The sequence below is a fragment of the Scyliorhinus torazame genome, chromosome 14 (genome assembly GCF_047496885.1).
Source record: "Scyliorhinus torazame isolate Kashiwa2021f chromosome 14, sScyTor2.1, whole genome shotgun sequence".
NCBI classification, from domain to species: Eukaryota; Metazoa; Chordata; class Chondrichthyes; order Carcharhiniformes; family Scyliorhinidae; genus Scyliorhinus; species Scyliorhinus torazame.
In genome coordinates this window covers 76,443,241-76,471,108 of record NC_092720.1, presented here as the reverse complement: position 1 = coordinate 76,471,108, position 27,868 = coordinate 76,443,241, and the positions used below count along the sequence as shown (strand labels likewise).

The following is a 27,868-nucleotide window of genomic DNA, read 5'->3' as shown; positions in this document are numbered from 1 at the left end:
GGCAGTCAGCATGGCTTTGTGCGTGGAAAATCATGTCTCACAAATTTGATTGAGTTTTTTGAGGGAGTGACCAAGAAGGTAGATGAGGGCAGTGCAGTAGACGTTGTCTACATGGACTTTAGCAAAGCCTTTGACAAGGTACCGCATGGTAGGTTGTTGCAGAAGGTTAAAGCTCACGGGATCCAGGGTGAGGTTGCCAATTGGATTCAAAATTGGCTGGACGACAGAAGGCAGAGGGTGGTTGTAGAGGGTTGTTTTTCAAACTGGAGGCCTGTGACCAGTGGTGTGCCTCAGGGATCGGTGCTGGGTCCACTGTTATTTGTGATTTATATTAATGATTTGGATGAGAATTTAGGAGGCATGGTTAGTAAGTTTGCAGATGACACCAAGATTGGTGGCACAGTGGATAGTGAAGAAGGTTATCTAGGATTGCAACGGGATCTTGATCAATTAGGCCAGTGGGCCGACGAATGGCAGATGGAGTTTAATTTAGATAAATGTGAGGTGATGCATTTTGGCAGATCGAATCAGGCCAGGACCTACTCAGTTAATGGTATGGCGTTGGGGAGAGTTATAGAACAAAGAGATCTAGGAGTACAGGTTCATAGCTCCTTGAAGGTGGAGTCGCAGGTGGACAGGGTGGTGAAGAAGGCATTCGGCATGCTTGGTTTCATTGGTCAGAACATTGAATATAGGAGTTGGGACGTCTTATTGAAGTTGTATAAGACATTGGTACGGCCACACTTGGAATACTGTGTGCAGTTCTGGTCACCCTATTATAGAAAGGATATTATTAAACTAGAAAGAGTGCAGAAAAGATTTACTAGGATGTTGCCGGGACTTGATGGTTTGAGTTATAAGGAGAGGCTGGATAGACTGGGACTTTTTTCCCTGGAGCGTAGGAGGCTTAGGGGTGATCTTATAGAGGTCTATAAAATAATGAGGGGCATAGATAAGGTAGATAGTCAACATCTTTTCCCAAAGGTAGGGGAGTCTAAAACTAGAGGGCATAGGTTTAAGGTGAGAGGGAGAGATTCAGAAGGGCCCAGAGGGGCAATTTCTTCACTCAGAGGGTAGTGAGTGTCTGGAATGGGCTGCCAGAGGTAGTAGTAGAGGCGGGTACAATTGTGTCTTTCAAAAAGCATTTAGATGGTTACATGGGTAAGATGGGTATAGAGGGTTATGGGCCAAGTGCGGGCAACTGGGACTAGCTTAATGGTAAAAACTGGGCGGCATGGACTGGTTGGGCTGAAGGGCCTGTTTCCATGCTGTAAACTTCTATGATTCTATGATAATTCCAAACAAAAATACACCGCTAAGAACCAGTGTTTTAAATTATCCATTGGAGTTTAGAGACACTCTCGCAGGTAACATCAGCAGGGTTCTTAACAGTTTCCTCACCAATAAACAAATAGATTAGCTGAATAGCATGTTCTTAATAGCTCTGATGGTTCCTTGGTGGTTTATGCTGCTTGCCAAACGCACACTCAATTAACAGTCTCATGATCTGATCCTTACTGTGAAAATGCCTCCCTCTGTATGTTGTCAGGAAGAAAGCTATTTAATTAAATTACATGGAGCATTGATGGCGTTCCTTTAAAATTAAAGCAAATTAAAAGAAAGAAAGAACTTACATTTATATAATGCCTTTCACAACCTCCCAATGTACTTTGTAGCCAATTAAGTACTGTTTAAGTGTGGTTACCATTGTATTGCATGGAAATGTGACAACCAATTGTCTCAAAACCAGCAGTAAGATAAATAACCTCCTTAATTGTTCTTATGATGTTGAGAGAACTCTCCTGCTGTTCTTGGATCTTTAAGATTCTACCCGAGAGGTCAGATAGTATGTCAGTTTAATGTGTCATGATGATACCTCCGACAGTGCAGCACTCCCTCAGTTACACACTGAAATGTTAGCCTTGATGATGTTTGTAAATTGTGCAGATGCCTACTTGGTTACCAGACACATGTGGCACTATTGAATCAAGGCTGACCCCCACATTACTTAACATTTAAAGTTGAAATAGTCACCTTTCATAATAAGAATCGTTATTGGTGTCACAAGTATGCTTGCATTAATACTACAATGAAGTTACTGTGAAAATCTTCTAATCGCCACACTCCGGCGCCTATTCGGGTACACCGAGGGAGATTTCAGAATGTCCAATTCACCTAACAAGCACGTCTTTCGGGACTTGTGGGAGGAAACCGGAGCACCCGGAGGAAGCCCATGCAGACACGCGGAGAATGTGCAGACTCCGCACAGACAGTGACCCAGGCAGGGAATCAAACCCGGGACCTTGGCGCTGTGAAGCAACAGTGCTAACCACTGCGCTACCGCATTTCTTTCTGTTGCAGAACATACAAATATTTTGCTGCTGACTCTCTATCTGTTTTCTGCATGTTATTATTGAAAGTTTTCCCTTCATCAGATTTGTTTTAACGCATTGCTTTTCCTGATCATGGAGGATTTGGATTAATCCAAGCTAGCTCGGTTACCTCAAATCAACAATGTAGAGCTCTCTTTTATCAACTTCCTCATGCTCAACCTGTCTTTCTTTTTTGCATATGTTTGATGAGGCAGGACAAAATAGAAAAAAATCTTTCCCTGTAACCAAATGCATTTAGGTGTCTACTCTGCTAACAAACCGAGCAATACTTCCTAAGTCCATGCATCAGAAATGAGTCCCTGATTGCCCAATTCTTCTTCACACCGGTTATTGTAAACTAGGTTGTGTCTCATTTTCCAAGCTGGGTTCAAATGCTTTATTTTCCTACAGGCAGCTGTTAAATAGAATTCTCTGAAATCTTTATACGACCTTCATTAAAATGAACCATTTTACATTCATGTGCTCATTTCTTTACCCTGGTTTTCATTTTGGCCGGTCGTCGAAGTTCAAAGGTGACAAGTGTGATGAAGGTGGAAATTCTGCGCGCTACGCTTGAATATAAGTGGGAATTGCGAGAAACTAAATTGCAAGCAAGTGAACCTTTCACGATTAGAAGTATGAAGGGAGAACCGGACTTTCAAAATGGTTCCATTAAGATGGGAACTGCAAATACACAAGATTTGATGCTAAATGGATAATAAAAATTGTTTTGTGTAGTTTCTTTTCATAATGAGGCAGAGCATTTGAAATATTTAACTTTTGTGAACTTTACATTAATTGGATCACCTAGATTTTTTTTAAACCGGGTGATTTAAACACTCTTTTGGCATTTTCCACTGCTCATAAAGCGTGAGTATTCAACTAGTACCTGTTTCAACCGAGTTTCTGATATCTCAGCGATTAATTAACTTTACTGACAAATGCAATAGCAGAATCTGTTTAATGAATGTTGAAAACACTCACTTTCAGGCAGAGATCGTTGATGTACAGTACGGAACAATTGATGACCTGCTCCGACTTCAATCAAATACCAACTATACCAAGAAAATTGCACTAATTAAACTTGGCAAGGCACCTTTATTGTATAAGGTAAGGTCAACTAAAATTATTTGGGGGTTTTTTTTCAATAGGAAAAGATTCATAATCTGCTAATTTTTTTAGAGAGGCTCAAGATCTGGAGTGAAAACTGATCTGTGCAGCTGGAGAGCTACACACCGGTTTTTAATCTGAGCATGACACTTTAAAATAATATGGTAAGATTGAGCCCATAGTTTCATATTGAGCAGAATAGTTCATTACATGAGATAAAACAGTCACCCTTATAAAACAGCATATCACCTGACACTGAGTAATGCCATTAATGATCTGCTAGAATAAACTAAAATTAAGTATGTTTGCACATTCAGCTACACTCGAGCCATCACACTTTGCTGCAGATTATAATTTACAAAAGTTATATTTCTTCCGAACTCCAGCCTGAAACTGTTGTTAGAATCCTCATGGGGGAACCATAAACCAAAGGAACCAAATTTATTAAGTGACCCCCAAATTTAAAAAATACCAGCAGGATTCCACTTTTTGTAGCATTTACTGAACACAAATTGGAATCAACGCAAATTGCCTACGAATGAACAGGCAAATGATAATTTGAATGAAAAGGTAAACCTCACTTTAAATAATGGATACAACAAAGATAGTCTTACACAGCCACAAGCATCCACATCACAAATGCAGCACCATGTGCAATCTCACAGTGTTTTCATCTCAGCCTCTAGTGCATAGGATCTCTCACTTTCCCAATCAATCAGTTTGGTTCTTGAGTTACATTTACTGGCAGCTGTATTCTATCCTAGGGCCATGGATATGATTATCCCTGACAAGGCAGACATCTACAAACCTTATCTTACTCTGGCCAATTCAGTCCTGATGGCATAGCTTTCCACAGTTCCTTTTCAACTGAATGACTAATAACATCCAATTCATAATCTGGTCCTCTGATACAAACTCTCAGCTCTTTTGCATGCCTGAGCTATGCTTTTAGCTCAATTATACATTACCAACCCAAGAGCTTCTGGCTTTGTCTTACGGCCTATCAGAAAACCAGTCCTTTTATAAAAAGCTTTGCTGGCATCACCTCACGCTGGTTCTGCATTTATCTTTCTGTTTCTGTCTGCTTTCTCTTTGCATCTTCATCTGTGTGCTGATCGCCGTCTTCTTCCAGCTCTTCTGCTTGTGGAGTTCCTCTGTGTCTAGCCACATGGTTCCTGTCTTAACTTCCATTCTGCTTCCAGGTCGAGGGTCGCCAGGCCACATGGAGCAGCATTTCTTATTATCCATCAAAAATACAATTGATCCCTTTACAATTAACACACTCTAATTCTTTCATGGAATGTGGCCATGGCTGGGCTAGTATGTTTATTGCACACCCTAATTGCCCTTGAAAAAGTGCTTGTGAGCTGGCTTCTTGAACCGCTGAAGTCCTTGTGGTGTAAGTATACCCACAGTACTGTTAGGAAGAGAGTTCCAGGATTTTGACCCAGTGAAGGAACGGTGATATAGTTCTCAGTCAGGATAGTGTATGGCTTGCAGGGGAACACACAGGTAGTAGTGTTCACATATATCTTGTGGCGATGCCAGTGTTGGACTGGGGTGGGCACAGTAATGGATTCATGTCGCATTACATTCACCCCCCCACCATCTGGCCTGGGGTTGCAAAATCCTACCAATTGTCCTGGCTTGAGACAATTCACACCTCTTTAACCTGTGATTATCCCTCTCTCCAGTCACACCGTCTGGACCTGTAAAGACTTAATGACCTTGCATTCAAAGTACCATCGTGCATCATTGAATTTGTCTATATATGTGTTTGTGGAACCAAACTCTTCATTCACCTGAGGAAGGACGCTGCGCTCTGAAAGCTAGTGATTCAAAACAAACCTGTTGGACTTTAACCTGATGTTCTAAGACTTCTTACTGTGCCCACATATATCTTGTCCTTCTGGCTGGTAGAGGTCAGGAGTTTGGAAATTTCTGTTGAAGGAGCCTTGGTGAGTTGCTGTCGTGCCTTTGTTTATGGTACACACTGTTGCCACTGTTCATTGGTGACGGAGGGAGTGGGTGTTGGTGGTGATGGATGGGGTGCCAATTAAGTGGTCTGCTTTGTCCTAGGTGTTATTGAGCTTCCTGGGTTTATTGGGTCGCTCTCAACCAAGCAAGTGGAGATTCCATCACACTCCTGACTTGTGCCTTGTAGATGATGGACAGGATCCAGCGACTTGCCACTGGATTCCCAGCCTCTGACCTCTTCCAGCTGGTCATTTCAATTTCTGGTCAATGGTAACCAGCAGAATGTTGATAGTGAGGGATTCAGTGATGGTAATGCCATTGAATATCAATGGTTGGATTCTCTCTTGTTGGAGGTGGCCATTGCAGGCACTTGCGTGGTGCAAATGTTATTTACCAATTATCAGCCCAAGCCTGAACATTGCCCAGGTCTCGCTGCATATGGGCATGGGTTGCTTCAGTATCTGAGAAATCATGAATGGTGCTGAATGAGATACAGTCATCAGCGCACATCTCCACTTCTGACCTTGTGATGGAGCAAAGATCAATGATGAAGCAGCTGGAGATGTTTGGGCCTAGGACACTATGAACAACTCCCGCCGTGATATCATAGGACTGAGATGATTGACGTCAAGCAAGCACAACCATCTTTTGTGCTAGGTATGACTCCAACCAGTGAAGGGTTTTCCTAACTGTACTGCTTCCACGTTAAAGGTCATCACAATGTCAAATATATCCCTACCTCTGCAGTTGTCTCACCAAGCAACAAATAATCTCTGAATGACCTCTGCCTTCAACAAGTAGATTTTATTACCTTATTTATATTCCAACAGAAAGAAAGCCAACCTGACCTGAAATTCATCCAAGCATTAATTTCCTGAAAGTATTGCATTGCACCCTCTCGTCTTAGAGGGACAGCATACCCCAGTTCTGCAACAAATTAATACATTAGGTATTGCATTGTATAAAGCTCCTGTCCATGCAAAACGATGCATCCTCTACTTTACCTTGCTATTAGAGGGCTATTAGTGCTGTAAAAAACACAAGATGGAGGTTAATGCCTACAATCTCTTAAGTTTGATAATTTTTCAATGTGCAATTAAAGCTTTTGAGAGGAAGCCTTTTTGGTTTTCACTAAAGAACTAAAGTGCCAAATAAGTTTATCAGGATACAATATCAGTTAAGTTATTTGGTCAGCTGAAGAAAATGGATATAAAGAAAGAAAATCGGGGAAGTTTTTTTTAACCTTACATATTGGGTTTTACAAAGCCTAAATTGGACATATAAGATTAAATAGTTCATATGTTGGTGCGAACAAAACAATAGCTTTGATTAATATAGTACCTTTAACATATTCAGAAGCTCTAACGCAATTCAGAAGAGCATTTTCAAACAAGATTTCACACTCAGCCATATAAGGAAATGATAGGGTCGCTGACCAGAAACCTGGGTAAAAGAGTTTTAAAAGAGTGTTTGAAAGGAGAAATGAGAAATTTGAGAGGCAAAAAGGTTTAGATAGGGAATTCCAGAGCTTAAGGTGTCTGAAAGCAAGGCTGCCAATGGTGGATCAATTAAAATCCAGGTTACAAGAGAGATCAGAATGGGGAAGCTCCGATATCTTGGAGGGTTGTGAGGCTAGAGAAGATTACAGAGATAGGGAGGGATGAGGCTATGGATTGATTTGGAAACATGAAGAAGAGTTGCAACGTTGCTTAACCAGAAACCAGTATAGGTCAGTGAGCTCAGTAGTGATGGGTGAATGAGACATGGTGCAAACAGAAAGCAGAATTTTGGATGACCTCAAGTTTATGGAAAGTAGAGTGAAAGTGGACTGGGAATGTGTTGAAATAGTCAAATCTAGAGGTTTCAATGGCATGGATGAGGGTTTCAGAAGCAAATGAGCTGAGATGGGAGGAGTCTGATGATACAGGGTGGAAATAGTTGGTCTTAGTGATGGTGCCAATATGTGGTCGGAAGCTCATCTCGGGGCCAGATATGGTGTCAAAGTGGTGAACGTTTGGCTCAGCCTCAGCCAGTTGACAAAAAAAATTAATGGATTCAGTGGTTCTGGAATGGCATTTGTGGTGGGGATCAAAACAAATTCAGAATGACCTTGAATTATTAATTCTGAAGATGACAAGGTGCTCATAAATTCAATGTAAATTTGCAAAAGAACATTATTGTTTCCAGATATAATGAACGAGCTGGCTGCTATGTTTCAGTTTTGCTTTGACCCCAATCATCAACTAGTAACGAGCAGTTCCTGAGTACCACGCCAGCTCATAAAAAGACAAATTGAGTACTTGAGGGAGATGGGTCACCTACCTTTTTCACCCTGATATGATTAAGTTAGAAGATAATTAAGTACTGTGACTCCAAATGCTTGTCAGGGCATGAAAACACTCATAGATAGCTTAAATTAGCACTAAATCTGACAATCAGGTGCCATAAATAATGGCTGGTATAAGAAATGGAAACAATCACACAAGTGCAGTTGAAGTGTTCTGCCTGTAATGACTAAATTCAAATGGAAATGGACGCTGCTGATGCAGTGTCAGAAGTACCTATAATCGGTTCAATCACGATTCTGCAGGAAAAACTATGTTGAGTTCAACAAACGCACTACTTTTTTCTCTGAACTGTATGAACAGTTTTCTAATAGGGATGGAAATGTGATTTCATTTTTAATTTTCTGAGTTCAAACGTAAAAGTGACAGAAGCACAGATTGTGGATATCTTTAATGAGGAAATAAGAATGATACTTCCTTTTAAATTCCACTGCAAGGGTGCTATTGCACAGGCAAGAATTCAAGTTGCAATGTATTTTTATTTAGTCTTTCATCATTGTATTGTAGGAGAAAATATAATGATAGCTGATTTCCCTTGCAGTTTCTCACAATATGTCACAGATTAGACTGATGTATAATGGCTAAAGTGTGAAAGGAATAAATATGAAGCTTACAGGAAGTATGTGATATACGCTCATTGTGCATCAGTGGTGACTGCAGTTCTATAGCAACATGGGTTGCTATAGAAGGGCACAACACCAGGCCCACTCGCTTACTGTGACTGAATGAGTCAAATTCCATTTTCATAACATAGGGCGCAATCTGCCCAAATGGAAACAGAGTCCCATAGTGCGGTTAGCCGGGTGTTTACTGGTGCTCGGAGCACGGAGAAACACCACGCTAATGAACGGCCTTTCGGATAGATCAGAATCCGCAGCGGGAATATGGAGCCAAGGCCGCACTTAGTCCCGTTTTCTGCACTGAGGAGCTCTGCTTACCGTAACTCCTCAATACAGGGAGAGATCAGGATGCCATTTTTACATGGCATTCCAATCTAGCGACCCCATAAAGCGACACTTGAACCTCCCTCCAAGCCCCAACTCATCTGGAGGGAGATCTTCGGGCCCTCCCACACCCCTGTGCCCGATCCCCGTCACATGAAAAATATTAGCCTGGCACCACTAGCCTAGTACCCTGGCAGTGCCTCTGCCAGCTGGCAGTGCCACTTGGGCACGTTATCAGTGCCAGGGTGTCAGGCTGACGGTGCCAGGGTGCTTGCACGGAAGTGGGATCGCCCAGTGTCTACCAGCCACGCCACAATGCTTTTTTGGGTGCAACGTGACTGGGGGATCTCATCCAGAAACTGAGATTTTCACTCGTGCTTTGAGGATCGAGTTCCACTAGCCTGAACATTATCCTGGGACAATTGTCATTATTCTGGGACAATTGTCAAATCCATGAATAGACTGCAAGATATCATGGAGTGGTGTCTCTTGTGGTAGACAAACTGGTAAATAATGGTATTAGGAAGGAAGGATGAACTTAGCTGCAAGAGCAGCAGTATTATATTTAATAGCAATGGGATGATCCTAAAAAAATTCTGCGGTTTAATCAAACTGAATTGGAGATAAAGAGCATGGCTCGGGAATGACAACATGCCGAAGGGGATCTTAGCAGAGGAAGAGCCAAAAATAAGAAAAAGAAAACTAGATTTAACAGAGCAGGACAAGGAGGAGGAGGTAAGTTGTGAAAATTGACTAACTGGCGATTTCCTGGAGACTTACCAATGGTGGCAGAGGAGGGACGGCACGGGCTGGCAGCACAAGGGGGTGAAGGGAACATTTCCTGGGTCTAGAAACCCTGGATGTAAACATCCTTACAATAAATGAATCGAGCGTTTCATGATTGGTTCCCCGATATACGTGTGGATATTTCTCTCTTTAACTCCTCCTGTTGTCAGTCATTACGATGTTAGCATTTTGCGAAACTATGGAAAGCAGCTGGAATGCTACCTGAGGAAGATCAGAGACTTGAAGGATTTTGTGACTGGAATTGGTGCCATGGTGCTTGATGTGTTGGGTACTCTGCTACACAGATGAACCAACACGGTTGCGAATGGTACAACTCAGTTTTGTTACTAACATTTATTTACAGTGGTAAACTGGTTACTGAGGTTCGATCATAACCGTAGAATCTGTGGACCTATTCCTAATACGATCTTGTAGTGGCACTCAGCACATGGTGGATGTCTGAGTGGCTTGCTGTGAGCTCTGTGCCCTGAGCTGTCTCCTGCTGGAATGCTCGGGAAGTGTCGTGTTCCCTGTTTTGTAGTGTGCCTGCTCTTGCCTGTGATTGGCTGTGGTGTGTGTGTGTTGATTGGTCCGTTGATCTGTCCATCAGTATGTATGTATGTTTGTACCATGATGTTTACCTGAATATCATGACATCCCACCTTTTTTACAAGAACATGTGCCTATGTGGTTATAAATAGAGATATGTACTGAGTGCAGCTAAATGTGTGTGTGTGCAATATCTACAGCATGTACATGGGGTTAAACTATATACAAGGGGCGATATCGGGTGCGACATACCATAAATAAAGAACGGGGAAATGTTGAATGACAAAACAAACTCCTGTAATGACAAGGAAGAACAGAAACATATTAACACAGTGGTATTATGAGTTCAATGTACAAACAGTCTCATAAGTCCAGTCTCGTAGGTGGGCGACGAATTCGGGTTGACCACCTCAAGGATGGGTCTGGATCCACCGGCTGAGGAATGGGCCTGGCCACGGGCGACGATGGAAGGGGCATGGTGGCAGGAAGCTCCACAAAGTCGATATCAGGAACAACAGGAGGGCGTGGTGCCGGTGTAAGTTCCCGTAGCGAGCGTGGAAGTAGGCGAAGAGCCCGGCGATTGCACCTACGAATGGATCCATCAGGCATGCGAACCAGGAACGAGCGGGGAGCCACGCGTCGGAGAACTTAGGCAGGTGCTGACCAGCCACCTTCTGGTAGGTGGATGCGGACGTCGTCTCCAGGCGCCAGGGCGGGAAGATCAGTCGCCCGTGTGTCATATGCCATCTTCTGGCGAACGCGCTGCTGTTGCATTCTGTGTAGTACCGGAGCATGGTTGGTTGTGGGTACCAGAATGGATGGCACAGTGGTCCTGAGGGCGAGACCCATCAACAGCTGGGCTGGTGAGAGGCCAGTGGCTAGTGGGGCCGAGCGATAGGCCAGCAGGGCTAGCCAGAAATCCGATCCGGCAGCAGCAGCCTTGCAGAGGAGCCGCTTGACGATGTGAACACCCTTCGCCGCCTTTCCATTGGACTGGGGATGCAGAGGGCTGGACGTCACGTGTGTGAAGCCATACGAAGCAGCAAAGGACGACCATTCCTGGCTGGCAAAACAGGGCCCATTGTCCGACATGACAGTAATCGGAATGCCGTGGTGAGCGAAGGTGTCTTTGCAGGTCCTTATGACAGCGGACGATGTCAAATCGTGCAGGCGTATGACCTCTGGATAGTTTGAAAAGTAATCAATGACGATCACATAGTCCCTGCCGAGCGTGTGAAAAAGGTCCACACCCACCTTCGCCCAGGGGGACGTCACCAGCTCATGGGGCTGAAACGTCTCAGGAGGTTGCGCCGGTTGAAACCTTTGGCAGGTGGGGCAGTTGAGCACCATATTGGCACTGTCATCACTGATGCCCGGCCAGTATACCGCCTCTCGGGCCCTCCGCCTGCACTTCTCGACCCCCAGATGGCCTTTGTGTAGTTGGTCGAGGACCAGCTTGTGCATGCTGTGCAGAATCACAATCCGGTCCAGCTTTAGGAGGACACCATCAATGACGGCCAAGTCGTTTCGGACATTGTAGAACTGCGGGCACTGTCCTTTGAGCCACCCTCCCATCATGTGGCGCATCACCCGTTGTAGAAGGGGGTCAGCCGCAGTCTCTCTGCGAATGCGGGCCAGACTGGAGTCGTCAGCTGGCAGATTTGCCGATGTGAAGGCCACCTGCGCTTCAACCTGACAGGCGAACCCCTCCGAATCGGGTGGCATGCTCACTGCTCTAGATAAGGCACCCGCAATGATAAGGTCCTTTGCCGGGGTGTAGACCAGTTGGAAGTCATACCACCTGAGTTTAAGTAGGATGCGTTGGAGGCGAGAGGTCATCTTGTTCAGGTCCTTATGTATGATGCTGACCAGGGGGTGATGGTCACTCTCAACGGTAAACTGGGGGAGACCATACACGTAGTCATGGAACTTGTCTATTCCGGTCAGCAAACCCAGGCACTCCTTTTCGATCTGCGCGTAGCACTGTTCTGTGGGGGTCATGGCCCGCGAGGCATTGGCGACCGGGGCCCATGACGCAGTGTCATCCCGCTGTAGGAGTACCGCACCAATGCTGGACTAGCTGGCATCAGTCAAAATTTTAATGTCACGAGATGTGTCGAAAAACGCCAATACCGGGATTGTGGTGAGCTTAATTTTGAGCTCCTCCCATTCCTTCTGGTGTGCGGGCAGCCACTGGAACTCCGTGGACTTCTTGACTAGGTGGCGCAGAGCCGTCGTGTGGGAGGCAAGGTTGGGAATGAACTTCCCCAGGAAGTTGACCATGCCTAGGAAGCGTAGCACTGCTTTCTTGTCTGCCGGCTGCGGCATGGCTGTAATGGCGCTCACCTTGTCTGCTTCCGGACGGACCCCTGACCGGGATATGTGGTCCCCCAGAAACTTCAGCTCGGTTTGGCCGAAAGAACACTTGGCTCGGTTGAGGCGCAGGCCGTTTTCCCGTATGCGCTCAAAGACGCGTTGGAGACGATTGATGTGCTCCTGTGGTGTGGTGGACCAGATGATGACGTCGTCCACGTAGACGCGCACCCCTTCGATGCCCTCCATCATCTGCTCCATGATCCTGTGAAAGACCTCGGATGCCGAGATAATGCCAAATGGCATTCTGTTAGAGCGGAAACTGCCGAAAGGGGTGTTGAAGGTGCACAGCTTTCGGCTGGACTGATCCAGTTGGATCTGCCAAAAACCCTTCGAGGCATCCAGTTTTGTGACGATTTTAGCCCGGGCCATTTCGCTCGTGATCTCTTCCCGTTTGGGTATGGGGTAGTGTTCCCTCATTATGTTGTTGTTGAGGTCTTTTGGATCAATGCAGATCTGGAGCTCGCCGGAGGGCTTCTTAACACACACCATGGAGCTGACCCATGGCGTGGGCTCCGTGACCCGGGATAGCACCCCTTGGTCCTGGAGATCCTGCAGCTGCTGCTTGAGGCGGTCTTTGATTGGCGCTGGGACCCTGCGAGGTGCGTGAATGACCGGGTTGGCGTCCGGTTTGAGCCGTATTCTGTAGGTGTAGGACAGTGTTCCCATGCCCTCGAATACCTCCTGGTTGTGGGCGAGGAGCAATTGGAGCTGTGCCCTGAATTCTGCATCCGGGAAGTCAGATGTGCCTTCTGGAGACAGAGCATGGACTCGTTGCACGAGGTGGAGAACCTTGCATGCCTGTGCGCCTAGCAGGGAGTCCTTTGATGATCCGACTATTTCGAATGAGAGTGGGCCGTGTGTGTGTTGTGTGTCACCTGGAGCTGGCAGGATCCCATAGCTGGGATAACGTTCCCATTGTAGTCGACCATCTTGCAACGGGATGGCCGAATTGGTGGTCTGACCTTCATGGCGTAGAAGGCTGACCATGCTATGAGGTTGGCGGAGGCGCCAGTGTCCAGACGGAATGTTATTGGTGATCGGTTGACCGATAGGGTGGCACACCATTCATCACCCGGTATGACTGGTGTTCACTTGCAACGGAAAGCGCGCGAAATGGCCGCCCTCGTCCGGGCCGCAGGCCGGGAGGAACTCGATCGCCTGGACCCGTTCGGCCTCGTAGGACGCCTGCCTCGCCGATCCAGCCGCGTAGGACCCCTGCCGCGCCGATTCGGCCGCTTGAAATTGGGAGTAGCGGCGAGCCGCGTTTTCATGCAGGACGCAGGCTTCGATTGCGGAGGCTAGGGTGAGGCCTTTAATTTTTAATAGCTGCTGGCGTAGGGTGCCCGAGGTGATCCCAAAAACAATCTGGTCCCGAATCATTGAATCGGAGGTGGTGTCGTAACCGCTGGACTGCGCGAGGATACGGAGGTGCATAAGGAAGGATTGAAAGGGCTCATCCTTACCCTGCAGGCGCTGCTGGAAGAGATACCTCTCGAAACTCTCGTTGACCTCGATGTTGAAGTGTTGGGCGAGTTTGAGAAGGACCGTCTTGTACTTGGTCTTGTCCTCACCTTCCGCGAACACCAGGGAGTTGTAGACATGGATGGCGTGTTAACCTGCCGTGGAGAGGAGGATGGCGATCTTTCTGGTGTCTGAAGCGCCCTCCTTTTCGTTGGCTTCCAGGAAGAGCTGGAAGCGCTGTCTGAACAGCTACCAATTGACGCCGAGGTTTCCAGCGACTTGTAGCAGCTGCGGCGTGCTGACGGTGTCCATGGCGTAGGATGGCAGATTCCGGAAGATTCGTAGGTAGGTCCCACAGTCACCCCTGGTACTATGTGTTGGGTACTCTGATACGCAGACGAACCAACACGGTTGCGAATGGTACAACTCAGTTTTATTACTAACATTTATTTACAGTGGTAAACTGGTAACTGAGGTTCGATCATAACCCTAGAATCTGTGGACCTATTCCTAATACTATCTTGGAGTGGCACTCAGTACATGGTGGATGTCTGAGTGGCTTGCTGTGAGCTCTGCGCCCTGAGCTGTCTCCTGCTGGAATGCTCAGGAAGTGTCGTGTTCCCTGTTTTGTAGTGTGTATGCTCTTGCCTGTGATTGGCTGTGGTGTTGTGTGTGTGTTGATTGGTCCGTTGATCTGTCCATCAGTATGTATGTATGTTTGTACCATGATGTTTACCTAAATATCATGACAGTGCTCAGCGGACTTTCTGATAATTCTGAGATCTTTATTATTGTTGTACCTCCTATTTAATGTGCCTGTTATTTCATGTTTAATATATGTTGATTTTGGTTTGATTGTTAAAGTAAGATTTTTTTTTTTAAATGGGCTAAATATTGTGCATTGGCTTTTCATTGGAGTCACTTGGTAAATTTAGTTCTTTTAGTCCATTGATCGCCACAGGCATCATAACAATAGAGAAAAGAACTGCCTGCAATATTACTCTGGCTTCACTTGAAGATCAGCGGAGCATATGCAAAGTGCACTCTACTATCGAGTGGTAATCGGTGCCTGCAATTTGGGTCACTGCTGATTTGCTTGTTTGGAATATGCACCAATCGAAGGTGTACCTTTAGGTGCAAACCCATTGATGGAAGAGGAATTCCAGGTGCAGATGCATGTCAGGGGCCTGGGTACTTGAGGGAGGCAGTGACATGTAATTGAGCTCAAAGGCAGAAGTGACATTGGAGGTGAGTTGGAGCAGTGAGCTGAATCCTCGGAGAGCACAAAATGCACTTACTGCAGGTTCTTCTATGATAGAAAAATGAATGAAACTTTGACTATTGGCGCGTAACTGCTGCTATCACTAGTGATGCTCCAGAAAATGAGGCAACTACACAGTCAACATCAAAACTATCAGAAATCAAATAGAGTAACGGTTGAAATGTAACCACATGAAATACTGGACATATTTACATATCTCGGTCAACATTTTTGTTCCAAATCGTAAAGATAGTTACGTATGTTTTTGCAGAACAAACGCCCCTTAAATGGCCGACATATAACTGGATGAGTTTCAGAAGAAAACGAGAGTAGTCCTAAATGTTAATTGCATTATTTATCAGTAGTAGACTTCAGTTATATTCATCTCATGGTATGATGGCTGTACTCATCCACCAGTAAACATTCGCCACCAGCAAGGGAATCAAAGTAACATTTTGTTTTCATTTTTTACTGAGACATGTTTAGTTCTATGTATGAAAGAACACACATATAATATACTTCTTTGTTCCCAAAAATTAAAATCAAAAATTGTACCTGAGAATGTGATTACTGTGATTCCCCAAGGCATTCCAGAATGTGTTTGAAATATAATTAGGGAATGGAGACTAGAACCCTGTGAAGAACATCATTTATCTTTTTACTCATGTTTATCTCATTTACAAAAGACAATCTCCACGCTGATACAGAACAGATTGTCATGTCTTTATAATTGATTTATGGGTATCAAATTATTCTTTCTGGAAGGGAAAAAAAGTGCAGGATATTTGAAGTGGATGAGTACATAATGGTTTGTTTTTTATTGTATTTCGGAGGCACAAATGTCTCTTTGACATTTGCTTTTACTATATGACATGATGGTGAAATTCGAGAATCAAGATCTTGTAGTTCAGTACAATCATCAATTTTACATTCCATAAGAGCATGAGAAATAGGAGCAGGAGTAAGTCAAATATATGGCCCTCAAGCCTGTGCTGCATCCAATAAGATCATGGCTGATCTTCTGCATCAATTCAATTTTTCTGTCCTGTCCCATGCCCCTTGATATCCTTTGCATCCAAAATCTTCCAATCTCAGACTTGAATATTCTCAGCAACTGAGCATCCATAGACCTTTGGGGCAGAGAAATACAAAAATTCACAATCGTCTGAATGAAAACAAAATCGTATCTCAGTCGTAGGTGGCTGGCCTGTATTCTGAGACTATCATCCCTAATTTTAGGGTATCCATCCAGGGGGAAGCAACGTGTCAACATCTGCAGCACAGTAACACAGTGGTTAGCACAGTAACACGGTGGTTAGCACAGTTGCTCCACAGCTCCAGGGCCCCAAGTTCGATTCCAGGCTTGGGTCACACTGCCTGTGCGGAGTCTGCACGTTCTCACTGTGTCAGCGTGGGATTCCTCCGGGTGCTCCTGTTGCCTCCTACAGTCCAAAGATGTGCAGGTTAGACGGATTGGCTGTGCTAAATTGCCCTTAGTATCCAAAAAAGGTTAGGTGAGGTTACTGGGTTACGGGCATAGGGTGGAGGTGTGGACTTAGGTAGGGTGCTCTTTCCAAGGGCCGGTGCCGACTCAATGGGCCAAATGGCCACCTTCTGCACTGTAAATTCGATGATCTATGATCTTTACTGTCTAGCTCTCCAATAACTTTGTACGTTTCAATGCAATAATTTCATTTCTTTCTAAACTCCAGAGTAAATAGCTCTATTCTACTCAACCACTGAACATATTTAGCAATCAGCAGCAACATTAATTTTTCAATATGTGAATTAAAACTGAATGGCCATGCTTCTCCTGCCAACTAAATACATTTATTTAGCTATACTCCTACTAGTATGTTTTTCAAGTTTGTCATTCTATCTTAACAAGATGATTTTGAACTGGGACAGATGGTTAAAGTCAGAATCATTGACACTCCATAATAGAGGTTATTATTACAATTCAAGTTCTTTATAATCCTTTCTGATATTTGTAAAGGCCTCAAGTCTACTTTTTAAGGAAAGCAAAGAATTTTGTAATTTATAGTTAGTGATCAGATATTTGAGTTTCTGTGGTGGCACAGATTTTAGGGTTTGATGTAAATGGCAGTGTACTTTCTTTGCATTTGAGAGAGAGTGACTACTGACTGAGAATTAAAAATAGACACATACACGACCTTGAAGAACTGTCAAGAGAATGTCGCTTTAAGAAATGGTTAGCTGCTCATGTTACTAAAGTGATGTCAGAGTGTGGGTGGAGCTGAGCTCTGGTTCTGCTTTTTCGTTTCACTTTGAGAAAAGCTTGGGTGTGTCTGTCTTTTTGGTTGCGTTTTTCAGTGTGTTGCAGTTGAAGTCAGCCAAAGCAACTGTATTGTTGAACTCTCTGCCATGAAGGACTATCTCTTGATCATTTGGTGAATTCAGAAGAATTATGAATGTTTTCAGTAGTGACTGTAAACTCTGATGTGCTTATGTTTAAAGGTTTGTTAAGTCTTCTGGGTGCTAAAAGAACAGCATACAGATTACTTAGTTAGGGTTGGGGTTAGGGGGGTTATCTTTGAATTAATGGTTGCTAAGATATTCACTGTTTGTTTTAAAAAGGTTAACTTGAGTTCATAGAATAAACATTGTTTTGCTTTAAAAAAGAAAGTTTCCATTTCTGAAGTACCACACTTGTAGAGTGGGCCGTGTGCTCCCCATACCACAATTTATTAAATATTGTGGGTCAGGTGAACTCCATGATACGCTTTGGGGTTCTCTAAACCCTGACCCATAACAATTGGGGGCTTGAGGGGGATAAAAGTCTATCTAGTGGATTGGCTTAGTGAGCATAAAGACAGTAAGGGCATATTGTGGTTGCTTTTCAGGTGTGGTATTTTAGTTTCAGTGGGGAGTGTGGTGTGGACAATGGCTCTTTCAGAGGCTCAGAAGTTTTTAGGGGTGGAGACGGTCACACGCAGTACCTGATGGACAGAGACTAAAAGCCGACTGTCAGATTTGGCAAAAACATTGCAGTTAACATTACCTGACAAAATACGAAAAGATGAGGTAATTATGACGGTGGCTCAGCATTTAAAGTTGCCTGAGATACAGTTTGACTCATTGGAAATGGCAAAAATTCAGTTACAACTTAAACAAATGGAACATGAGAAAGAATTAAAGCAGCTTGAATACGAAAGAGATAGAGAGGAAAAAGAAAGAGAAAGGGAGATACAGATCAGTGAAAAAGATAAATAGAGAGAGTTTGAACTTCAGAAAATGGCCATGAAACATGACAGTCAGTTACAATTGGCAGGCATAAAGGGAAACGTACAGTTGGATGATAGTGATGAGGATAGTGAGAAAGAACGTCTGAGTCGAAGGCATGGTGGGGATCTATTTAAATATGTCCAAGCATTGCCAAGGTTTGACGATAAGGAGGTAGAAGCCTTTTTCATTTCATTTGAGAAGGTAGCTAAACAAATGAAATGGCCACAGGACATGTGGGTATTACTGATTCAACCAAAACTGATAGGTAGGGCTAGTGATGTGTTTGCTTCACTACTGGAGGAGGTATCTGGGACGTATGAGGAGGTGAAAAAAATCCATCTTAGGTGCATATGAACTAGTGCCTGAAGCCTACAGATAAAGGTTTAGTAATTTAAGGAAAGAATTTGGTCAAACATACATGGAGTTTGATAGGATCAAACAGCGTAATTTTGATAGATGGATAAGGGCTTTGAAATAGACCAAACGTATGAAGCTCTCAGAGAAATTATACTTTTGGAGGAGTTTAAAAATTCAAATCCTGATGTAGTGAGAACTCATGTGGAAGAACAGAGAGTCAAAACTGCGAGATTAGCAGCAGAAATGACAGATGATTATGAATTAGTTCATAAATCAAAGCTTGCTTTCCGACATCAGTTTCAGCCTGTGAGGGATAGAAACTGGGGATATGAGAACTACTCAAGTGGTAAAGGTAAAGGTGATCTAATGGGAGATAATAAGGAGAGTGTACCTCAGATTTTTTAAAAATTCAGGAGGGTGGAAAATAAATGAAAAGTTTCAAATGTTTTCACTGTAATAAACTAGGCCATGTAAAGTCACAGTGTTGGTGGTTGAAGAAAAACACTGGGAAGGCTGATGTGGTAAAACAGGATAAGACAGTGGGGGTTGTTAAGAATGTACAGATTGTTCAAGAGTTGATTGATAAGAAGGTGCCAGATCTCTTTAAAGCATTTGCTTGTGTCGGTAAAGTTTACTCATGTGTATCAGGAGGAGCAGGTAAAGAAGTCACAATTTTAAGAGATACGGGAGCTAGTTAATCTTTAATGGTAAGAGATGAGGAGTTATGTAGTTTGGGAAGAATGTTGCCAGAAAAGGTGGTAATATGTGGAATTCAGGGTGAGAGGAGTAGCGGTCCATTGTATAAGGTAAGGTTGGAAAGTCCAGTGAAGAGTGGTGAAGTGGTAGTAGGAGTAATAGAGAAACTATCTTGTCCAGGAATACAGTTTATCTTGGGCAATGATATAGCTGGATCGCAGGTGGGAGTGATACCTACTGTGGTTGATAAGCCAGTGGAAAATCAGACAACTGAAGTGTTGAAGGACGAATATCCTGGGAATTTTCCAGATTGCGTAGTAACAAGGTCGCAACGTCACAGGTTAAGACAAGAGGAGAAATCAGTGAGTGAAGATGAAGTGGAAGTGCAATTATCAGAAACGAGTTTTGATCAGATGGTTGAAAAAAAACAAGAACAGGTGGAGGATGAAGTGGATATTTTTAGTTCAGGAAAATTGGCGGAGTTACAACAGAAAGATATAAAAATAAAACGGATGTATCAGAAAGCATATATGGGAGAGGAATCGGAGTGTACACCAGAGTGTTATTATCGTAAAAGTGATGACTTGTTGAGAAAATGGAGACCTTTACATATGCAGGCGGATGAAAAGTGGGCAGAAGTTCATCAAGCAGTTTTGCCGGTCGGGTTTAGAAAGGAGGTGTTGCGAGTTGCACATGAGGTACCAGTGGGAGGTCATTTGGGGATAAGGAAAACTCAAGCTAAAATCCAGAAACATTTTTATTGGCCTGGACTACATAAAGATGTCGTAAAATTTTGTCAATCATGTCACACATGTCAAGTGATAGGGAAACCTCAAGCAGTGATAAAACCAGCGCCTTTAATACCCATTCCAGCATTTGAGGAACCTTTGACAAGGGTTCTAGTTGATTGCGTAGGACCGCTTCCGAAAACAAATAGTGGGAATCAATATCTTTTGACGATAATGGATGTGTCTACTAGGTTTCCAGAGGCCATTCCAGTACGTAATATTACAGCTAAAAGGATTGTGGAGGAGTTACTTAAATTCTTTACTAGATATGGACTACCCACAGAAATACAATCAGATCAAGGATAAAATTTTACCTCAAGGTTATTCAAAGAAGTTATGGATAGTTTAGGAATAAAACAGTTTAAATCCAACTGCGTACCATCCAGAATCGCAGGGAGCGTTAGAAAGGTGGCATCAGACATTAAAGATAATGTTGAGGGCGTATTGTCAAGATTATCCAGAGGATTGGGATAAAGGAATTCCATTCGTACTGTTTGCACCTAATGAGTCAACCAAATTTAGTCCTTTTGAACAAATTTTTGGTCATGAGGTAAAAGGACCACTTAAACTGCTCAAGGAAAAATTGGTGGGTGAGAAATCGGAAATTATACTATTGGATTACGTGTCAAATTTTAGGGAACGATTAAATAGAGCAGGTGAATTAGCTTGACAACATTTGAAAGTTGCACAAAATGTGATGAAACGGGTCGCGGACAAGAAATCCAAAGTTTGTAGTTTTGCCAGTGGAGATAAAGTTTTAGTATTGTTACCAGTGGTAGGTGAACCGTTAAAAGCTAGGTTTTGTGGACCTTATCAGATTGAAAGGAAATTAAGTGAGGTGAATTATGTGGTAAAAACACCAGATAGAAGGAAGACTCACTGAGTGTGAATTGTGAATATGCTTAAAAGGTACTTTGAAAGGGAAGTAGAGAAAAAGGATGAGGTTTTAATGATTCTAACTCAAAGTGACAAACCAAATCCAGATGACTGTGAATTTGACATACCTCAAATTAAATTGGAAAATGAGAATGTTCTTAAAAATTGGGATAAATTGTTGAGTAACCATCCAGCGGAAAAACGGACAGACCTGAAAGAGTTATTGATATCACGTGGGCAATTTGGGGACATAAATTGGTAAGTACTAAAATGGTTATACATGATGTAGATGTGGAAAATGCTGTTCCAATCAAACAACATCCATACAGACTTAACCCTTTAAAATTGGCACAGGTTAGCAAAGAGATTGAGAGTATGCTTAAAAATGGCATAATTGAAGTGGGTTGCACCCAATGGAGCTCACCCATAGTGATGGTACCAAAACCAGATGGTACCCAACAGTTGTGTGTGGACTAGAGAAAGGTTAATGCAGTTGCAAGAATGGACTCTTATCCTATCCCATGTTTGGAGGATTGCATTGAGAAAGTGGGACAATCAGCTTTTATTTCCAAATTGGATTTACTTAAAGGTTACTGGCAAGTAATTTATCCGAAAGGGCGAAAGCGATTTCAGCTTTTCTGACTCCAGATGGTTTTAACCAATTCAAAATTATGCTATTTGGCATGAAAAACGCCCCAATCACATTTCAACAGTTAACTAACAAAATCGTTTCAGGATTACCCAATTGTGCAGTATACATCGACGATCTGGTAATTTTCAGCCAGACATGGAAATAACAGTTAAAACATCTGATGGGGGTCATTCGATCGACTTCAGGAGGCGGGTTTTGTGATAACCCTAGCCAAAAGTGAATTTCGAAAAGCCCAAGTCACTTTCCTTGAGGAGTTTCCGATATCCTCGAGACGAAGGGAAATAATGCGATTTCTTGGCATGAGTGGATTTGATCAAACATTTGTGAAAAGTTTTTGTAGCGTGGTTGCTCCGCTGATGGGCTTGCTGAAGAAACGTCAAAAGTTTCAGTGGACGGCGGACTTTCAACAGGCATTTGACTGCCTGAAAGCTGTGATAACCAATGCGCCTGTGTTGGAGAATTGCAAGGGACTCTGATCAGATTGAACTAAAGTATCTGACTTTAAAGAGACATGCCGAGGTGTAGAGAAATGAATGGATCGTGCAGAGACCTTCTTGTTCAAAGAGACTGTCAATCATGAAGGATTTCAGTTGGAGGAAGAAGAACGAAAAAAAATGGACTATATTATTATACCTGTTTGCGTGTGTTGTTTTTTGAAACGATGAAGTATATTTACTGTGTGCATTTCTTAAAGGATGGTGAAAAGGTGAAAAATGAAACCATCTTGAAGTTGATGGTTTATTTTTTTTTCTTAGGGGGAGAATGTCGCTTTAAGAAATGGTCAGCTGCTCATGTTACTGCAGTGATGTCAGAGTGCGGGTGGAGCTGAGCTCTGGTTCTGCTTTTTAGTTTCATTTTGAGAAAAGCTTGGGTGTGTCCGTCTTTTTGGTTTCGTTTTTCAGTGTGTTGCAACTGAATTCAGCCAAAGCAGCTGTATTGTTGAGCTCTCTGCCATGAAGGACTATCTCTTGATCATTTGGTGAATTCAGAAGAATTATAAATGTTTTCAGTAGTGACTGTAAACTCTGCTGTGCTTATGTGTAAAGGTTTGTTAAGTCTTCTGGGTGTTAAAAGAACAGCATACAGATTACTTAGTTAGGGTTGGGGTTAGGGGGGTTATCTTTGAATTAATGGTTGCTAAGATATTCACTGTTTGTTTTAAAAAAGTTAACTTGAGTTCATAGAATAAACACTGTTTTGCTTTAAAAAATAACTTTTCCATTTCTGAAGTACCACAATTGTAGAGTGGGCCGTGTGCTCCCATACCACAATCTATTAAAAGTTGTGGGTCAGGTGAACTCCATGATACACTTTGGGGTTCTCTAAACCCTGACCCATAACAGGAACAAAAATTGAGCTTTATTGCATAAAAGATAGGGGTAGGCATTAGAAACAAAAGTAAGTCCACAAAGAATGAGTTTTATCAGTGTACTTTTGTGTGCATAAACACTTAAATGCATGCATGTGTTTCATTCCTTCCAGCTGTGCAACACTTTCTCTAACATCATACTTTGTTCATCAGTCTTGGTGAGTTGCCAGTAATTGTGTGTGGAAAATATTAACAACAGTACATCTAATGTTTTTACTTTCTCATAACTAAACACCACGGGCGGGATTCTTCACTCCCGCGCCGGTTGGGAGAATCGCCTGGGTCGCCGAATTTTCCGGGACACCGGTCCGACGCCCTCCCGCGATTCTCCCAATCGGCGAGAACGCCCCCACCGAGTTCCCCACGGCGCAGGCCGGAGAATCGCCCGAGACACCCAAAATGGCAATTCTCCGGCACCCCTGCTATTCTCAGGCCCGGATGGGCCGAACGGCCAGGCCAAAACGGCGGGTTCGCCCCGGCGCCATCCCTCCTGGTCGCTGCCGGCAGGAACAGCGTGGGAACGCTGGGGGGGGGCGACCTGCGGGGAGGGGAGGGGGGATCCTGCACCGGGGGCGGCCTCAAATGGGGTCTGGCCCGCGATCGGTGCCCACCGAACGTCGGGCCGTCCTCTCTGAAGGAGGACCTCCTTTCTTCCGCAGCCCTGCAAGATCCGTCTGACATCTTCTTACGGGGCGGACTCGGAGAGGACGGCAACCACGCAAGCGTGTGTTGGCGCCGGCCAACCCGCACATGCGCGGGTGACGCCAGTTATGCAGCACCGGCCACGTCATGTATGCGGCGCCGCCTTCACGTGGCGACAAGGCTTGGCGCGTGTAAATGACGCGGCCCCGCTCCTAGCCCATTATCGGGCCCTGAATCGGTCGGGATAGGGGCCGTTTCCTGCCATTGTGAACCTCAACGGCGTTCACGACGGCGTGGGCACTTCGACGCTGGAGTGGAGAATCGCGCCCCACATATGTGGTTTGTTTGAGTTTTCTTCCCTCAAAACTGTTGGATAATTTCACACGAATTAAACAATGATTTCTGAGGTGATTGGAAGTATGTATTATTGAGGAGACGGTGGTGTAGTGGTAATTTCACTTGACTAGTAATCCAGAGCTCCAGGCTAATACCCTTGAGACAAGTATTCGTATCACACCACAACAGCTGGCGGAATTTAAATTTACTTCCTATATCTGGAATAGAAAGTTTTGTAATGGTGACCATGAAACTATAGTCAGTTGTCATAAAAAGCGCTCCACGGGCAGCAAGGTGGCGCAGTGGGTTAGCCCTGCTGCCTCATGGCACCGAGGTCCTAGGTTCGATCCCAGCTCTGGGTCACTGTCTGTGTGGAGTTTGCACATCCTCCCCATGTTTGCGTGGGTTCCGCCCCCACAACCCAAAGATGTGTAGACTAGGTGGATTGGACATGCTAAATTGCCCCTTAATTGGAAAAAATGAATTGGGTACTCTAAATTAATTTTTTTTAAAGCGCTCTCGTTCACTTTCCTTCCTTTAGGGAAGGAAATCTGTGACCCTTACCTGGTGTGGCCGACATGCGACTCCAGACCCCATAGAAATGTGGTTGTCTCTTAACCACTCTCTGAAATGGCTTAGCAAGTCAGTCAATTAAAGAACAATTAGGGATGGGCAATAAATGGTGATACACCATCAATAATAGACGACGAGTGATTAACGTAACTGAGGTTTTAATACACTAACCAGAAAGCCTCCTGTCTCTGGACCCAACTGGGTCCAGAGGTGGAGACTGGCCACTTTATACAGAAGGCTGAGGCGAGGAGCCACAGGCGGAGCCACCCTGGACAAGCCCAGGCATGTACTATACAGCACAGTGAATATAAGACAATAATGTGGTTTATCACATTCACCCCCTGTTTAAAAAAAGTCCGACAGGGGTGAAGTGGTCTTAAAGGTCCAGTCTGTTGGGGGCCTTGACCTTCCACTGTGACTGCCTCAGGCCCAGCTGTGCGCGTCCGGGAGCCTGTTGACTTCTTCTTCTTCACCCAGATGTTGAGTCGGCGAAGGGGGTGGGGGGGGGGGGGGGGGGGTGTATAGGCGGAAATGATGGTGCCTGTCCTCGGTGGGCCTGCGGGAGTCAGTTCGTGAGGGAGGTGGCGGAAGACGGTGTAGGGTGGGGTGTGGTGGTTATGGTTGCCGGGGAGCCTGCAGGAGCCAAATCCCGAAGGGAGACTGTGTCCTGCCACCCGTCTTGGTGTGTCATGTAGACATATTGGGGGTTTGCATGGACCTTCTCGACGAGGGGGTCGGTTTTATGGCTCCTAGCATGCTTGCGGAGAAGGACGGGTCCTGGGACTGTCAGCCAGGACGGAAGAGAGACCCCGGAGGTGGACTTCCTGGGGAAGGCAAACATACGTTCGATGAGGAGTCTCGTTAGTTGCTGTACATAGAAGTGACCGGATGGAGTGAAGCGCATCGGGGAGGACCTCCTGCCAGCGGGAGACTGGGAGACCTTTCGACCGTAGGGCCAGGAGGACGGCCTTCCAGACCGTCGCGTTCTCCCTCTCCACCTGTCCGTTTCCCCGGGGGTTATAGCTGGTCGTCCTGCTGGAGGCGATACCTTTGCTGAGCAGGAACTGACGCAACTCGTCTCTCATAAAGAAGGAGCCCCGATCACTGTGGATGTAGATGGGGAACCCGAACATGGTGAAAAGGCTGTGCAGAGCCTTGATAACGGAGGCAGAGGTCATGTCAGAGCAGGGGATGGCAAAGGGGGAATCTGGAGTACTCGTCAACGATGTTGCGGTCAGTGGAGGGGAGGGGCCCTTGAAGTCCATGCTGAGGCACTCAAATGGGTGGGAGGCCTTTACCAGATGTGCTCTGTCTGGCCGATAGAAGTGCGGTTTGCACTCCGTGCAGACCTGGCAGTCCCTAGTCACGGACCTGACCTCGATGGAGTTGGGCAGGTTGCGAGCCTTGATAAAGGGGAAAAAGCGGGTGACCCCCGGGTGACAGAGGTCGTTGTGGAGGGTACGGAGTCGGTCTACTTGTGCGCTGGCACATGTACCGTGGGATAGGGCATCTGGGGGCTCATTGAGCTTCCCGGGTCGATACAAGATATCATAGCTGTAGGTGGAGAGCTCGATTCTCCACCTCAGAATCTTATCATTCTTAATCTTGCCCCGCTGTGTGTTATTGAACATGAAGGCAACCGACCATTGGTCAATGAGGAGAGTGTATCACCTGCCGGCCAGGTAATGCCTCCAATGTCTCACAGCTTCTACTATGGCTTGGGCCTCATTTTCGACGGAGGAGTGTCGAATTTTGGAGGCATGGAGGGTATTGGAGAAGAAAGCCACGGGCCTGCCCGCCTGGTTGAGTGTAGCGGCCAGAGCAAAGTCTGACGCATCGCTCTCCACTTGGAAAGGGATGGACTCGTCCACAGCGTGCATCGAGGCTTTGGCGATGTCTGCTTTCATGCGATCAAAGGCCAGTCGAGCCACAGTCATCAGGGGAAACGTGGTGGACTTGATCAGTGGGCGGGCCTTGTCCGTGTAGTTGGGGACCCACTGGGCAGAAGACCATAAGACATAGGAGCGAAAGTAAGGCCATTCGGCCCATCGAGTCCACTCCACCATTCAATCATGGCTGATTTCAACTCCATTTACCCGCTCTCTCTCCATGCCCTTAATTCCTCGAGAAATCAAGAATTTATCAACTCAACGTCCCGGCCTCCACCGCCCTCTGTGGCAATGAATTCCACAGACCCACCACTCTCTGGCTGAAGAAATTTCTCCTCATCTCTGTTCTAAAGTGACTCCCTTTTATTCTAAGGCTGTGCCCCCAGGTCCTAGTCTCCCCTCCTAATGGAGTAATGCATAGTAAGAGAAGAACCTCGGGTATCTCTTCAGGGCCTTGGGGCTTTGGGGGAGGGGCATTCCAGGAGGGGGCGCATGGGGTCGGGCCCTCGGACTCCGTGTTCCACGACGTAGCCGACGATGGCCAGGCGGCTTGTGCGAAAGACGCATTTCCCTCTATTATAAGTTAGGTTCAGGAGTTTTGCGGTGTGGAGGAAGCGCCAGAGGTTCTCGTCATGATCCTGCTGGTCACGGCCGCAGATGGTGACATTGGCTAGGTACAGGAACGTGGCCCGCAGCCGGTACTTGTCAACCATTCGGTCCATTTCCCTTTGGAAGATCGAGACCCCATTGGTGACGCCGAAGGGAAACCTGAGGAAGTGATAGAGGCGGCCGTCTACCTCGAAGGCAGTATATTGGCAGTCCTCTGGGCGGATAGGGAGCTGGTGGTAGGCAGACTTCAAGTCGGCTGTAGAGAAGACTCGATACTGCGCAATCTGATTGACCATGTCAGATATGCGGGGTAGGGGGTACGCATCGAGCTGCGTGTACCGGTTGATGGTCTGGCTATAATCGATGACCATCCGGTGCTTCTCCCCAGTCTTGACGCCCACCACTTGGGCTCTCCAGGGGCTGTTACTAGCCTCGATGACCGCTCTCGCAGGAGTCGCTGGACCTCTGACCTGATGAAGGCTTTGTCCAGCCATTGTAGCGTCTGCTTCTGGTAGCGACGGGCTTACAGTCCGGGGTGAGGTTTGCGAAAAGGGAGGGTGGGGCGACCTTAAAGGTCACGAGGCGACAGACGGTGAGGGGGGGGCAGGGGTCCGTTGAACTTTAGGGTAAGGCTCTGGCGATGGCACTGGAAGT

The 27,868-nt window shown here is 45.3% G+C and overlaps 1 protein-coding gene across 5 annotated transcripts in view; it reads left to right on the top strand.

Moving 5' to 3' along the window:
• LOC140389824 (inactive N-acetylated-alpha-linked acidic dipeptidase-like protein 2) overlaps positions 1-27,868 on the top strand; it is a 1,491,575-nt gene that overhangs the window by 738,311 nt on the left and 725,396 nt on the right. For all 5 annotated transcript variants that reach the window (XM_072474375.1, XM_072474373.1, XM_072474374.1 and 2 more), the window contains one exon: positions 3,363-3,482. In XM_072474375.1, the coding sequence (XP_072330476.1) occupies positions 3,363-3,482 (120 nt within the window). The remainder of the gene's footprint in view (positions 1-3,362; positions 3,483-27,868) is intronic.